Here is a 15,929-nt window from a genome sequence, read left to right as displayed (position 1 = left end):
GAGTGTTTACCACTCTAGAATCACCCCACACCATGACATAACATCATGTCCTCTCCCTTGTAAAGAATATAAAAATCCCAGGACTGAAGCTTCCTGGGAGCAACCCGCCCAGGGTTGTTCCACTCATTCTGTCTTCCTGGCCAATAATTCTACATTACTAATAAATATCTCTTTTTACTTTTAAGCTAAGTTTTGGATCTTGCATTCTTGCAAAAAGTATCCTTCCCGAACCCAGAGGTTCACCATTATAGCCCACAACATTGGCTGTACCCCACAACAAAAGTACAGCCTTTAGTGTAATTCTCTCAAAATGGGACTTCATGGCATCTTAGTGACTTGAAAAGTGAATTCATGCTTCCATTAGTCATGTAATCAGATAGGAATGAACACTGAGTTTAGACTCAGAAGCCATAACTTCAAATCCCTAGACATAATACTTATTAGCTATGTGACCATGGGTAAGACACATCAACTGTCTGAGCTCCATTCTCTTTAATTGTACAATAGAGATACTATAGCAGAGACTGGACAACAATTCTCTCACTGGGTTGTTTTAAAGATCAATTCAGACCACATATATAAAGGGCTGTTGGAGAAGCACTATTCAAATTCAATCTGTGAAGATTATTACCATGAGTCATCATGGGGTAGTGGATAGAGTGCTTGGTTTGCTGACACTGGCTGTTTAACTAAACACTTAAAATCTAAGCCTCACTTTCCTCATTTGTCAAATGGAATCTGTAATATCCACTTCATCAGATTTTTGTGACTTACAAGTGACAAAGAACTCTGAAAACCTTAAGACTTTGATCAATGCAATGACAAATCATGATTCCAAAGAACTGATGACAAGGCTACCCATCTCCTAAACGAGAGGTGATGGATTCAAAGTGTAGTATGAGACAAAAATTTTTGGATGTGCCCAATGTGGGAATTTATTTTATTTGACTATGCAAATCGATTACAAAGTGGTTTTTTGTTTTTTGTTTTTTTACTTAAAAAGAGTAGGATAGAGAAGAAATTATTAATAGAAAAATAAATTCTAAAGGCAAAAATATGAAAAGTACTTTGGAAATAGCAAAGTACTATACAAATTCTTATTTGTTTAAGAAAGTATGCTAAGTGTTAAAGGGAATTTGAATTTTAAAAGAGTCCTTATCCTCAAATAGCTTATAGTCTATAATAGAGGAAATTGGTGTATAAACCAAATAATTATAACCAAGGTTAACTATGTTAAGTATTGTCGACATGGAATCTAGAGTTCCCAAACTTGTAGCTTATGATGAACCCCAAGTTTAGAAATAGTTTGTAGGTTGGAGACCCCAAAAGCTGGTCCTTGTTCCCTGTTCCCGAGAGAATCCACCCTGAAGGGAATCTCAGGCTAGCAGTTGCAGACTGAATAATGGACCCTAGGGTAAATGCTAAATACCCTTTTGTCTTGGTAGTCTTGCCCATTGTATCAAAGACCCGGTCCCAGGAAGGCATACCTGGGCAGGAACTATCCTTTAGTATCCATTGTGTAAGCAGTCCCTTTCCCCTACACCCTAGCCTCTGGCTATGATCCCTTTCTCTAGCTTGATTGTATCCTGTCAGTATAATGTCAATCATCTCTCCCAGCCCCTGGATCTTCCCAAATGGTATATAAGTTCCCCAATTTCCTTTGCTCTTGCATTCTTGCAAAAGGTATCCTTCCTGAACCCAGGGGTTTACCATTACACTCCACAACATTAGGAGAAATTATTTCTACCTAGGAAGACTCAGATCAGGCTTTATGGGGAAGAAGGAAGCATTTAAATGGAATTTCAAAGGATCAGCAGGATTTCAACAAGAAGGCTGAGAAAATGGAATTCCAGGAACATGGACTTGCATAAACCAGGGCATGGCTATGGGAAAGCAAGAAATAGGACTGGAAGATTACTTTTTTGGAAAATGAAAGTATTGCAAAAGAATGAAATATAAAGCTAGAATAGAAAACAAGGCTAGAATGGGACATCCTAAATAGTTACATTTAAGAATTATTCAAGTGTAGGAGAATAGAAAACCCCTTTGAAACAGTAACTTGCTAAATCAGCCTACCATAGTTCACTAATTTCTAAAAATGTCTTGATCCTAAAGAAAAGCTAGAGAATGTGACTCATTAAATGCCTATAATGTAATACAAGTCAGCCTGCAATTGGGATTCTTAATCTTTTTTTGTGTCATGGATTTCTTTGAAAATTTAGTGAAATTTATGGACCCCTTCTAATAATAATGATTTTAATTCATATAATACAAATAAAAAGGAAACCAAAAATTAATAAAAAGAAATACATATATGTATATATGTAAACACATACACATATACATACATACATACACACACACATAAATATATATTCCCATCTAGGGTCATAGACTCTTTGAAATCTATACATGGAGGACTATAGAACCAAAGATAGATCCCATATAATTATGTGACTACATTTTAAAATAAAACATCATTTATACAAATGAGTACTCTGGCACCCAGAATAATGAATATGAATCAATATATAATTATTCAAGTGCTACTTTCACTCAAAATATTCTTTTAATCCTTTTTTCTCAAACTGAGCAATTTAGTTTTAGGTTTTAAATAATAAATTATAACTACAAAGTAATGAAACTAATTTTGTGTTTAGCTCATAAATCAAATATTTGGGTAATTCCAAAAGAGTTAAAAAACAAAACAAAAATCTTAAGCAATTACAGAATTATTGAGATAAGTCCCAAGATGACTTTGAAAGACAAGTCTTATTTGAGTAGGTTCTTTTAAATATTAAAAGTATAATAACTTTATAGTTATACTTTAAATGCTGTTAAAGAAAATAATTTACTTTCATTATGATAATATAGAGAATAATAATTAAAAATCAGATATTTTGAGACTTTGATACTGTTATGATATATATTTAAAGATGTTTAAAAAGCTAATTATTACTGTAAACACACAAATTTAACATTTTACTAAATCATATATCTAGGTGGAAAATGTAGAACATTTTTGCCAAGGGTAAAAATGGCTTAATGAGTTTGATTGTACTTACAATAGCATTTTTCAAAGGAATAATCCTTTAAGTCTATAAAATATGTATGTTATAGATAACTGTGAAAATAAATATTTGAGTTAGACATTTACAAAACCTAATAATTCCTAGTTTTTAATTATTCTATCCATCAATGTGATGAATTATCCCAATTAGTTCTCTTCTGAAATAATGTCTCTGAAAATGATGTGTTTTGAGCCTGTGATATAATTCATATATTCTGGTAATTTTTCTTCAGATTAATCCAAATCAAAAGCAGTAGGAAAATAATATTTAAAATCTACAAGTGAGAAAATCTGAAGCAGTCCAAATTCTAATTCTCTTGAAAACTAATTTCTTTAAAACCTTTCAATGAATATATAGGATTTTCTCATTTGAAGTTGAGTTTGAATGGTTTAAGATTTTCAATGTCCTTCTGTAGCTGTAATCAGGACCATCAGTTCTATCAAGAGCAGGCAACTGGTGATCTGTGGTTCCATCTAGAAGGATCTGAAGAAAAAATATAAATATCTGGTTATTATAACATAAATAATTTTTTCAATATAACATTTCATGCAGTTAAATTGAATCAAAAGAATGTTCACTAGCCAGAAAAGGAAAAAAATATATAACTTCCGTACTTATAGATAACAAATAATTCTACATATGAAAGCATCTCAGAAACAAGCCAGTTGTAGAAAATTGGTCCGAATTTCTTGAAAACAAGTAGTGACAGAATTTAGTTATTTATTTTTTAGTTGAGGGGAACAGAGTCTGGACCCAAGATTTTACCATTATGGAGAACTCTATCTTGAAGCAGGTGAATAATTCTTTTGTAATTTTTAGTTTTAGAAAGCTGCTTAAGGTATTGAGATGTTCAGTGACTTACCCAGAGTCACACAGTCATTATGTGTCAGAGATAGAAATCAAACCAAGGGACTTGCTGACTCCCAGGCCATCTCTCAGTCCACTATGCCACACTGCCTCTGCTAGTGGCAGATTTTTTTTAAGTAGATACAAAAAAATCTGTTAAGAATATAAGTTATCAATCTCAATTCCACAGGAAGATATTCCTCAATTGTGGAAGCTAAGTGACCCAACAGATAGAGTGCCAAGCCTGAAGTCAGGAAAACTCATCTTCCTGAATTGAAATCTGACCTCAGACACTACTTGTGTGACCTTGGACAAGTCATTTAACCTATATGCCTCAATTTCTTTATCTGTAAAATGAGATAGAGAAGGAAATAGCAAATCACTACAGTATCTTTGCCAAGAAAACCCTGAAAGGGGTCACAAAGTTTTGAATACAATAACATAGAGAAAATCTGAGAAAGGAACTAAAAACCTGAGACAGAGAAACATATTCTAATACAGAGAAACATATTGCAATGATTTCTTTGAAAAGTTGATCCTTTTCTCTAAAAAAATCCCTGGAAAAACCTGTTAATTTTCTCCAATGTCTTTTCAACTCAAAATTAATAGAGGGGGAAATAACTGCTATGAAATATTAAAAAATTTTAAATTATGCATTTGTATACAGGATTTGGTGCAGTTTAAAGTTACTACAATGTACTAAAGGATACCTTATAGAACACTTTATAATTATTTGTTATGTATTATATTATATTATTATGTACACATAATTATATAATACATACATATTATTATCACATATAATTATATACATAAGTATATTATATTAATAATTATATGTTATATGTGTATGACATTATATATAATTATTATTATATACACACATATATAACATATACATAATTATAATTAAGTAATAATTAAAATTTTTCAGTATTTAATAAAATCATCACTTTTCCCTACACTGTCTTTGAGTTGAAAAAGAAATTATGAGCATTAATGGTTTTTGGAGAAAAGAATCAACTTGCCAAAGAAATATTGGAGTTTGTTTAATGTTTCAAGTTTTTAGGTCTTTTCTCAGATGTTCTCTTACTATATATAGCTAGTTTAATTATTAAGGTACATCTTTTATTAAATTAAGATTGATAATTTAGTAACCTTAATACATTTTTTTATTTTTTTTAAACCCTTAACTTCTGTGTATTGGCTCCTTGGTGGAAGAGTGGTAAGGGTAGGCAATGGGGGTCAAGTGACTTGCCGAGGCCTGACTCTTAATCCACTGAGCTACCCAGTTGCCCCCCCAATACGTTTTTATACCTACTTTTTCAAGATTATGTGTACATATGTGCTATTACCATCTTACAACTATTCATTATACAATGGGATTTCATTCAAGCTGGTTGTTGAATCAAGACCACAGTTCTAATTTGAGTATTTGAGAATGATTACACATTCCCTAAATAGCAACAAAGTTGATTGTTAAGAGATGCTGGATCTGTCCAAAGTATTTGCTATTAGAAATACCTCTTACCCTCTGTCTTAGAACTTAGATATCTTGGATAAGATAGAACTTAGATCTTAGATAGAACTTAGATCTTAGAACTTAGATATCTTAGAACTTAGATAACTTAGAACTAAATATCAGTTAAAATAGTAGAACAGTAAAGGCTAGGCAATTGGAGTGAAGTGACTTTACTAAGACCACATAGGCAGGAATCTATCTGAGGTCAAATTGGAATGCAGATCTTCCCAACTGCAGGCCTGGCACTCTAATCACTGTGCTACCTAGCTGCCTTAAGTTTGAGTCTTTTTTTAAGGGAAGAAACAAGATTTTCATAAATACAGGTCAATCTTGAATAATTGTCCTATTTCTGCTTCTCTGTGTCCTCCTCTCCACACACACATTCGCATATATACATAGACTAATATTGATAAGAAATAAAGTGAAAAAAAATCAAGAAATAAGTTTTTGGCAATGTAAAGTTTTAAGAGGAGAATTACCTGAAAATGGAAACTACTCTATAAACTGTGTCCCAATTATATGTATGTATGTCAAGATATGATTAGCCTTCAGAAAAAGCCTAGCAGAAACTGGGTTTTAGGGGGGTATAAGACTAAAAATCAACTTACCTGACCCATCTGTGGTGATTTTAAGCATATCATCATCTTCATCACAACTATCACAACTTAATAATTGGATAACTGTTTCTGACTCAGTTTCAATTTCATTTCCTTCTAGTTCCTGTTTGTAAAAGGTCTTTAGTGCAACAAGACGGTGATGTATTGCTGCATAAAGACATCCAATATCTTTGGCACTTGCCTGGAAAAAATTAAATTGTTAAAAATGTTGATAGGTAAGTATTTTTTAAATATATCTCATATGTTTAGGGTTTTTTTTTTTAAAAAGAATTTCATTCCTCCTTATTAACATAACTTGGCTTTGGTCCCTTGAAAGAAAAGTACCTATGCAACATAAATCTTGTAGAGTAACGGGCAGCTAGATTGATGCAGTGGATAGAACTCTGGACCTGGAGTCACGAAGACCTGAGTTCATATCTAGTCTTAGACACTTATTATTTGTGTGATCCCAGGAAAATCATTTAACCTTATTTGCCTCAGTTTCCTCATTTGTAAATGAGCTGGAGAAGGAAAACTCCAAATGGTGTCACAGTCAGACATGACTGAAATGACTGAACAATGAAAAAAGTTAGAGTCAGTAGATAATAATTACTTCCCCCCTCCAAATGTTGAAAAACAATTTACATTGAATCAACCCTCATTCTATAAGGAATAATTGTAAGATGGTAATGATACATAACATATGCAGAATAAAATTGAAAAAGCAAAGTTGAGCTATTTTAAAGACATCAGATTTGAATTTAGAAGGTTTGGTTCTAGAGATGGCTGCAGGACCCATCATGGAGGAAAAGGAAATTGTGATTTGTAAACACACTTATTTGTCACCCTCAATTGCCATTACGAAGGGGAAAAAATTTTTAAAGGGATAGAGGGAAGCAAAAAATTTATAAAAGCATTTTTAAAAAGAATATTCATTAAATCAGTTTTGGAGAATAATTTTTGGGTGGCTTATGGAGAGGAATTATGCCACTCTATATGTCATAAATAGTGCCTAGAACATTTACAAATGTTAAGCAAACATTAGCTGACAAAAATCCCAGTTTAGGAGTTCTAATTTCATAGCTTATGATGAGTAAGAGAATATTTTCCAATGTTCCCACTTTTTAGAGGGGAACTGAACTCTTCTACTTCTTCAGGAATCAATTAAGAATTTTCTTTGATCGTTATAAAGCATTGCAAATTCTAATAAGCAGGACATCAAATCAGATTCAATAATTCCAAACCTCTAACCAGTCAATCGAAAAACAGATTACTGGGGGAGCAGGTCATGTGGGCAAAGGGCACAGCAATGCTTCCTGTATTTTCAGAAGACTGCTTGGAGATCCCCTTGATACACTTCATTTTTCTAGGATTTTTCACCTTCATGATGGGCTCAATGATCAGAAATTTGTATGTGTGGACCATAATTTTTTTTTACATTTATAGTTAATAATTTATCAAAATTTGTCAGTATGATACCAGACAAGAGTCAATAATATGTTGGTAATTGCAGGCATTCATTTAAGCTCTGTGGTCCAATTCTTTTATATTTATAGTTAATTAGACAAAACTTTGTTTTTTTCTCCTAAAAATCTCAGATATACCACACTTTGGAGTCAGGGTAGCATATAGCTATAGGCCAAATGATAAACACTTAGACATTTTCTCATTTGGTCACCATAAAAAAACCTATAAGATAGGCAGGACAGATATTATCCTCATTTTGAAGATGAAGAAATTATTCCAGATCATAAACTAAATAGCAGAAATAGCTATGTTTGGAATTCATTTCTTTTGCCATAATTAAACACCATAGTTCCTTTAATCTTTCCAAAGATCTTTGATTTCATCCCCATTAGTAAATACATCATTGATGTAAATAAGAACATTTCTAAGTCTCAGAAGACTATCTTAATTAAATTTAATTAAATATTTGTTTCCTGTGCTGTAGAATGGACTTGGATTAGGTGGTATGGATACAGAGCTGTTAACATGATTTGACTGATAGACATAAACACAAAAATTATAACACAAATCAGAATGTGATACATTCTTTGGAAAAGTCAAAGCAAAAGAGAAAAATGATTAGAGATGAATAAATTCCATCTTGGGGAATCAGGGAATTTTTTTTCAGATATTTACATTTTATTTTTATTGTTTTGCAGAATGCACTTCCATATTGTTGTTGTAAGAACACCCTCACACATAACTAAAACCCCCAAAATAAAACCATAAGTATAATGATATGAAAGATGGCTCCAACAATTCTTTCTCTGGAGGTATAGAGGTATATAGCATTCTCTGTCATATGGAAAGTTTCATACAAAAGAAGTGCCACCTGAGGAGGATCTTAAAAGAAGAGAAGGATTCCAAAAGGCAGAGATGTAGAATAGTTCACCTTGTGGGACAGCCTTTGTGCATAAGAAAAGAATACTGTAAGGTCTGGAAATGGTGAGTCTAAAACAAGTCTGGAAAGGAAGGTTGGAGGCAGATCTTAGAGGGCTCTGCATTCCATCATAAATTGTTTTCTTTGTTGTTTGTCTGTAATACTACAGACAACATGAAACTGCTAAAGATCTTTCAGAAGGGTAATGGCATGCTTAGACCTGAAAATTGGGAAGATTACTTTGGCACAACATGTAGGATAGATGGATAGGATAGAACTAGAGGCAGAGAAACCAGTTAGGAAACTTTCAAAATAGTGTAGGCAAAAGGTAAAGGAAGTAAAGTATATTATCTTTGACCCAATAATACCACTTCTAGATCTACATCCCAAAGAATCAAAGAAAAGTGAAAAAGACCTATTTGCACAAAACAGCACAAAATAGTTTTGTTGTTTAACTGTTTCAGTCATGTCTAAATGCTTCATGATTGCATGTGGGATTTTCTTGGCAAAGATGGGCAACCAAGTGCTCCAGTGGATAGAATGCTGGCCTGGAGTCAGGACAACTCATCTTCCTGAGTTAAAATCTGGTCTCAGACACTTATTAACTATATGATCTGGGGCAAATTGCTTAACTTTGCCTTAGTTCCTCATAAAATGAACTGGAAAAGGAAATATCAAACCATTCCAATATCTTTGCAAGAAAATCCCAAATGGGACCATATTGTCAAACACAACTGAAAAATGACTGAACAAGAACAATGAATAGGCAAGAATAGTGGAATGATTTGCCAATTGGAGATTGGAACTGAAAATGGAAGGAATGTCCATCAATCAGAGAACAGTTGAGTTATAGTATATAATCATGATGGAATATGATTTTGCCATAGGAAATGATGAATAAGGTGGTTTCAGAAAAACCTGGGAAGGGAGTAGCTAGGTGGCTCAGTGGATTGAGAAACAGGCCTCCTGTAGGGAAGTCCTGGATTCAGATCTGGCCTCAGATACTTTCTTAGCTGTGTGATCCTGGGCAAAGACACAACCCCAATTGCTTAGTCCTTACTGCTCTTCTACCTTGGAACTAATACACAGTATTGATTCTAAGATGGAAAGTAAGGATTTTAGGGGAGGGAGAAGAAGAAAAAAACCGAGGAGACTTATATGAACTTATGCAAAGTGAAGTGAGCAGAACCAGACGAACATTGTACATAGGAGCAGCAGTATTACAAGGAGGATCAACTGTAAAAGTCTTAGCTACTCTGAAAAGGACAATGGCAATTCCAAAGGATTCATGATGAAAAATGCTATCTACCTCCAGAAAGAGAACTGATACACTGATGTGTATTAAAGCATTTTTTATGTTGATTGCAATTAAATTTATTTAATATTTTAGTTATCTGTGTATGTGCCACATCCCTCTGCTTTAAAAGGAATGGAATCATTCCCTAATAAAGCATTGCATTTTTCTCAACCCGGTGCCTAAACACAGCAAGTATTTGATAAGTAGTTGTTATTATTCATCTTCTGGAACTTTTAAAACAAAGGAAAATCATTAAATCATGTTTTTAAAATTTTCTTTATTTTTCTGTTTTTTTGGTCTGTTTTCTTTTGCAATATGGCTAATATGAAAGTAAGTTTTCATGATTTCACATGTATAATCAATATCAATGTCTCAAAAACAAGAGGAAGTGGGAAGAGAGAAAGTTTTGATCCCAAAACAAAATTTTAGTGAATTAAAATTTTTTTACATATAATTAAGAAATACTTAATGAAATAAAAATATTTTTTAAAAAGAAGGGTATTATAGAAGTAAGAATAGATTTTTAATTAGAAACCAAACAGATATGAATGGAAGGACAAAGAAGAAAAATGAAATATGATTTTCTTAAACCTCATATTCTTGACCTCTTTGAAGTCAATTGGACATTATCAATCCCCTTCTTCTCCTAGATACCCTTTTCTCTCTGATTTTGTGACACTCATCTCCTCTGGTTCTTTTCTACCTCTTTGACTAGCTCTTTCTCAGCCTCTTTTACTGAATCTTCATCTAGGTCATGACCACTAAACATGAATGTCCTCCAAGACTGTCCTGGACATTCTTCTCTTCTCCTTATATACTATTTAACTTGGTGATCTCATCACTCTCTTTGGATTTAACTATTATCTCTGTGGAAATGATTCTCAGTTCTATTTTTCCTGCTATAACATCTCTCCTGACCTCTAGTTTCATATCTCTAACTGCCTATTAGACATTTAATACTGGATGTCTTGTACACATCTCAACCTCAGCATGACCAAAATTGAACTCCTTTTCTTTCCCTTCCCCAAGCCCTTTTATCTCCCTAACTCCCGTATTACTATATAAGCAATCATTATTTTCCTAGTTACTCAGGTTTACAATGTAGTTATCAACCTCAACTCCTCAGTCAATCCCCTATATCCAAAATTAATCTTCCCTCTTCCTTTTAAACCTGTTCCTCCTTCTGATATTGTGATTGTTCAATGATAGTACCATTCACTCTGTCTCCTCTATTCAATATATTGGGGATATAATGGGTCTTTTCTCTGATATCCAAGCAGTTACCAAGACTACCTGTGTAGTCTCTCTTTTACTCATATTGCCTCTATTTTCATAGCAACTACCACAACACAGATCTTGTTACCAGTGGCCTAGTCTTCTGCGATATCCTTCTAAAGGGTCTTCTTTACTCTCTCTGACTTTCAGTTCGTCCTCCTTTTTACCAGACTCGTTTTTCTTATCCTGTCATTTTAATAGGTAATGGTTTCCTACTGCCTACAAAGTAAAGTTCAGACTTCTTTGCTTAGCCTTCAAGATTCTTCACAACTTAATATCACCCTCCTATCTAGTTTTATTTCACATTCTACCTCTTCATATTTACTTATGTCTAGTAATTCTGAACTATTCTCTATACCTGTCCAGCTAGATCCTGTCCCTGTGCCTTTGCTCATATCATCCCTCATGCTGAAATGAGCTTTAAAACTACTCCTGTGTTGAATTCTTTCCCTTCCTATGAGCCCAATTTGATAATTTATATGTCACCTCTTACGTGAAAATTCCACTTCTTGCTTTTAATTGTGGAAGAGAGGAAGAGCAGGAACATGGGGCAAGATGGAAATAATATAAGAAATGAGACTTTAAGAAGAGAAGGATTTCAATAGAAAGAAATGGGGAAGTGGATAGAGGGAGGGACATTAGAGACAAAGAACATAAAGTATGGAGAAAAGACTAGTCTGATATAAGGTTGGAAAGATCGATGTTTAGAGAAGAGTATAACAATATGGAAGGCTTCATATGTCAGAATCAAGGATTTGTATTTTATTCACTAGGCAATGGGAAATCATTAAAGGCTTTTTGAGTCAAGGAGTGACACACATCTCCTGAACTTTTCTAGGTTCAGGTCCAGGGTCCTTCTCACTATATACCACTACTGCTAATAACAACAAATAAAACACTGGGGGTGGGGGGAAATGGCCAAAATTAAAATATCAATCCTGCTAGCCTACCAATACTAAATCCCAAATACCCATAATATCAAAATCAGTACTGAAAATGGGAGTGATAAGATTTTGATAGGTTTCCACAAGACAGAGTTTTAAACAGGCAGCTTGCTTTACTTTCCTTAAATGTGAGTGTGTGTGTGTGTGTGTTGGGGGTATATTAAAAAAATTGAGAGTGAGTCTGCTGCTGAATGAATTCTCAAATACCTTGACAAGAATGTGACAAGATCTAAATATTACATTCCTCAATGGTTGCCAACAGCCCTGATAAATGATTGGCAATTCTAATCTTAGACTAAATTCTACTTCGGTGTTTGGATTGTCCAGGTCTATCATGTGTAAAATATAAGTATACTTTATAAAAGTATAAAGAGTGGTCAGAAATTGTAGTAATAGCTTTGGGGGAGAGGCTCCAGACCTTTGCTTTAACTAATATACCGACTGAGTCTGAAAAGATTCCTTCAACCAATACAGGTAGATACCTTGTTCTGCATTTTAAAATCTTAGAGAGTAAGGACACCAAGTAGAGTAATTTTGAATGATCACAGTGTCCCCTAATGGTCAAAAATAGGACTTCAACTCAGGTCTTAATCAAGTCAGTTTGTTCTTTCACTTGGGTCATTTTGTGCCATGGCCACTTTCAGTATTCTACCTTTCTAAGTAGATCAGGGGTTGGCAACCTTTTTGGCCATGAGAGCCATAAACGCCACATTTTTTAAAATGTAATTTCGTGAGAGCCATACAGTGCTCACAGTGCGCTCCTGTAACAGCGCCTGAAAAAAAATTGACTTTATGGCTCCTGCAGAAAGAGCCATACATTGCCGACCCCTGAAGTAGATCATGCCTGGCACTTGCTAAGCCACTTAACTCTGTAAGGTTTATCTTCACCCTTGCCATTTTTCCATCCTCTGCTCCCTTCCAATCTTTTGCTCTGAGAACACAACCATTGCCCCTTGGAAAGGGCATCCCAATAGACTGCACTATTGTACAAGTCACCATTTTGGGGGCTCTTCAGACCATAACTCCCTACCCAGCCACTACTCCCCACAAAAGGATTATCTCCCATTAGAATATAAGGTCTTTGAATGTAAGAGCTGTCTCATTTTTATATTTGGATCCCCAGGGCTTAGCATCTAGTAGACATAATAAATAAATGTTTTCATTACTTCATCAGTTCTCTCTCCTGTGCTAATGATACAATCCTGCCTCTCATATAATTATTGTAGAAAAATTAAGTTGTTTGCTTATTTCAGTGGGCTACATATGCTCTATAAGATAATCATTTTAAAAAAAAACAACAAAAAAACTGAACCCCGAAACTTCTTACCTGGATTAAAAATATTTTGATGCAACAGTCATCTAAATCTGTGGCTGTGATGCGTAGATTTTTGAGGCTTGCTCTTTGTATCTCCATTTGAGCCCAGAGTTTGCTGTTGAGGATCAGCCTTAGACTGCCTTGATTTCGCATAACTAAAACAGAAATTGATATGTTTTAAGAGTTGTAGGAAAAAAAATTAATTCACCAGTCTCCTTAAGATTTTCTATCATTTGAAGGATAGCAAAAAGACAAAAAAAATTCCTTCAGATTGTATGCTCATCATAATTGTTTTGATTGGGATTGATGTCTTGTTTTCAAATTAGATTTAAGAGTTCATTTTACTGTAAACTTTTTAAAAAAAAAACCAAATGCCATGAATTCAACATAAAAGGGGAGGTAAAAAATGGGAGAACGCCAACGAAATTTGAAATATCTGTAGCAAATACCAGTATCTGAAGAATCCTGCCTTACTCTAACAAGAAGCATGAACCTGCTAGTAGTTTTCTCTTCCCAAAGACTTTTTTTTGTTGTTATTCAGTCGTTTTAGTCATTATGTCTGATTCTTTGTAGCCCTATTTGAGGTTTTCTTGACAAAGATCCTAGAGTAATTTGCCATTTCCTTCACCAGCTTATTTCACAGTCAAGATAACTGAGGCAAACGGGGTGAAGTTACTTGCCCAGGGTCACACAGGTAATAAGTGTGTAAGATCAGATTTAAACTTGGGTCTTCCAGAATTCAGACCCAGTGCTCCATCTACCTTCTTAACCCAGGGCAAAGGACAAAAACCCCTCCCCTAGAACCAGTGAGTGAACCTCCATTATAGTGATTTACCTGCCTGGTCCCAATTCTATTCCCTATCTTTTCCCTTTGTTCAGGTCTTCTATCCTAATCCTCAAACCATGCTTCTATATTTGAATCCTTGTGGTTTCCTGCTTGTCTCCATTCTCTAGATACCGACTTTCTCAGACTTACACACTGATCATGATTTTTTCTGTGTTTTCCTGAATGGCCCAGGCCTCCAGATATAGTAATCTATCTAGACCTCTGCTTCATTACACTTTGCATAGAACTCTGGAAGGTGACCCTGGCCCATCTCCCAGATCTAAAATTTTATCTTTGCTCATCAGTTTGGGCTGATGCCAAGGAATTTGACCTGACTACTCTTTATTGACTTTTTTAGAGAACCTGGCCCTTTAGCTATGATTTCTGCATGCTATTCTAAATGTTTCTGCTAACCTGGCTTCCAGTCCTCGCTTCCTCTACCCTAAGTACACCTATAACTTGAAATAATATAGAAACACTCTAAAAATGGTAAAAAAAAATGGCTACCATTACAAAAAGTCTTCTTCTTATTCCCTGGCCAGTTATATGCTGCAGAAAGTAAGGTGGAGATGGGAGGCAGCTAGGTGGTTCAGAAGATAGAGATCCAGGCCTGGATATGGGAGGTCCTGGCTTCAATTCTGGTCTCAGGCACTCCCTAGTTGTGTGATCCTGGGAAAGTCACTAAGCTCCCATTGCCTAGTCCTTACTGCTCTTCTGCCTTGGAACCAATACTTAATATTAATTCTAAGGCAGAAGGTAAGGGTTTAAAAAAAAAAAAAAGCAAAGTGGAGGGTTAGTTGAACTCCAGATAGGTGTCTAGGCAATCTGGTTCAAGGAATAAAAAGAATTAATTGGGGAAAAAAAAGTCTGAGTATTAATCTTAACATACTATTTGGTTAAAAAATTTTTGTTTGTTTATTGTGGGGAAGGGTTTGATATATAATGGTCATTTCTGTATCACATTTACTCACACATTTATGGCAGCTGGGTGGCAAAAAAAAAAAAAAAGATAGAGAACTGAGCCTATAGTTAAGAAAACGAGTTTGAGTTTGATCTCAGACATTAATCATGGGGTAGTACCTGGGCAAGTTGCTTAACCTCTGATTGCCTCAGTTTCCTGAACTGTAAAATGAGGATATAAGCAGCATCTAACTTATAGAGCTGTTTTTGTAAAGCACTTAGCATGTGCCTGGTACATAGTAGGTGTTATATAAATGCTTTGTTTATTCATTTACTTCTCACTAGAACTAACTCACTGTATTACCTTGTGCTGTATATTTAGGAAAAATTCTATGATTGCTATTAATCATCACTAGGAATTCAGGTACTCAGGCAAATTCACTTGGGGGAGAAGTTTAAGGTATGACCACTCCTGTGATTGGTTGAGAAAAATTGGAGAAAGAAGTCAGAGTTGAGAAGACTAAGAACCTGTAAGGTCAGGGTGTTAGAAGAGGCAGAAGTGGGAGAGGAGAAAAAGATTAAGAGAGATGGTCATTTTGGAGAGGAAGAAGAAATATTTCACAGATGATAGCACCACCAAAGCCAAAGAATTTAGAGTAAGTTTTAGATGTGGAAGGGAGGTGGTTAACTGAGTAACTTTGAGAAAGGTAGGAACTAAATAAAACTCTCAGTGGGGAGCAAGTAGTATTACAGTTCTTTCTCCTGGTCCTTTGGTGGAGGGAAGAGGGAGAGGGGAGGAGAGACACAGAGAGAGAGACAGAGAGACAGAGACACGCGCACACACCAGAGACAGACAGACAGACAGAGAGAGGGAGAAGTAGAGAGAGACAGACAGACAGAGAGGGAGAGGGAGAGGGAGAGGGAGAGGGAGAGGGAGAGGGAGAGGGAGAG

At 34.9% G+C, this 15,929-nt stretch overlaps 1 protein-coding gene across 1 annotated transcript in view; it reads right to left on the bottom strand.

Moving 5' to 3' along the window:
• Nucleotides 1-3,497: 3,497 nt before the first annotated feature.
• The window catches only part of RANBP3L (RAN binding protein 3 like), a 57,355-nt gene continuing 44,923 nt past the window's right edge, over nt 3,498-15,929 (bottom strand). The window contains 3 exon segments of the mRNA XM_044664340.1: nt 3,498-3,554; nt 6,048-6,237; nt 13,265-13,407. Of these exon segments, the coding sequence (XP_044520275.1) occupies nt 3,511-3,554; nt 6,048-6,237; nt 13,265-13,407 (377 nt within the window). The 3' untranslated portion in view covers nt 3,498-3,510.

This window comes from Gracilinanus agilis, chromosome 1, assembly GCF_016433145.1.
Source record: "Gracilinanus agilis isolate LMUSP501 chromosome 1, AgileGrace, whole genome shotgun sequence".
NCBI lineage: Eukaryota > Metazoa > Chordata > Mammalia > Didelphimorphia > Didelphidae > Gracilinanus > Gracilinanus agilis.
The sequence above is the reverse complement of the archived record's forward strand: the minus strand, read 5'-3'. Positions and strand labels throughout refer to the sequence as shown.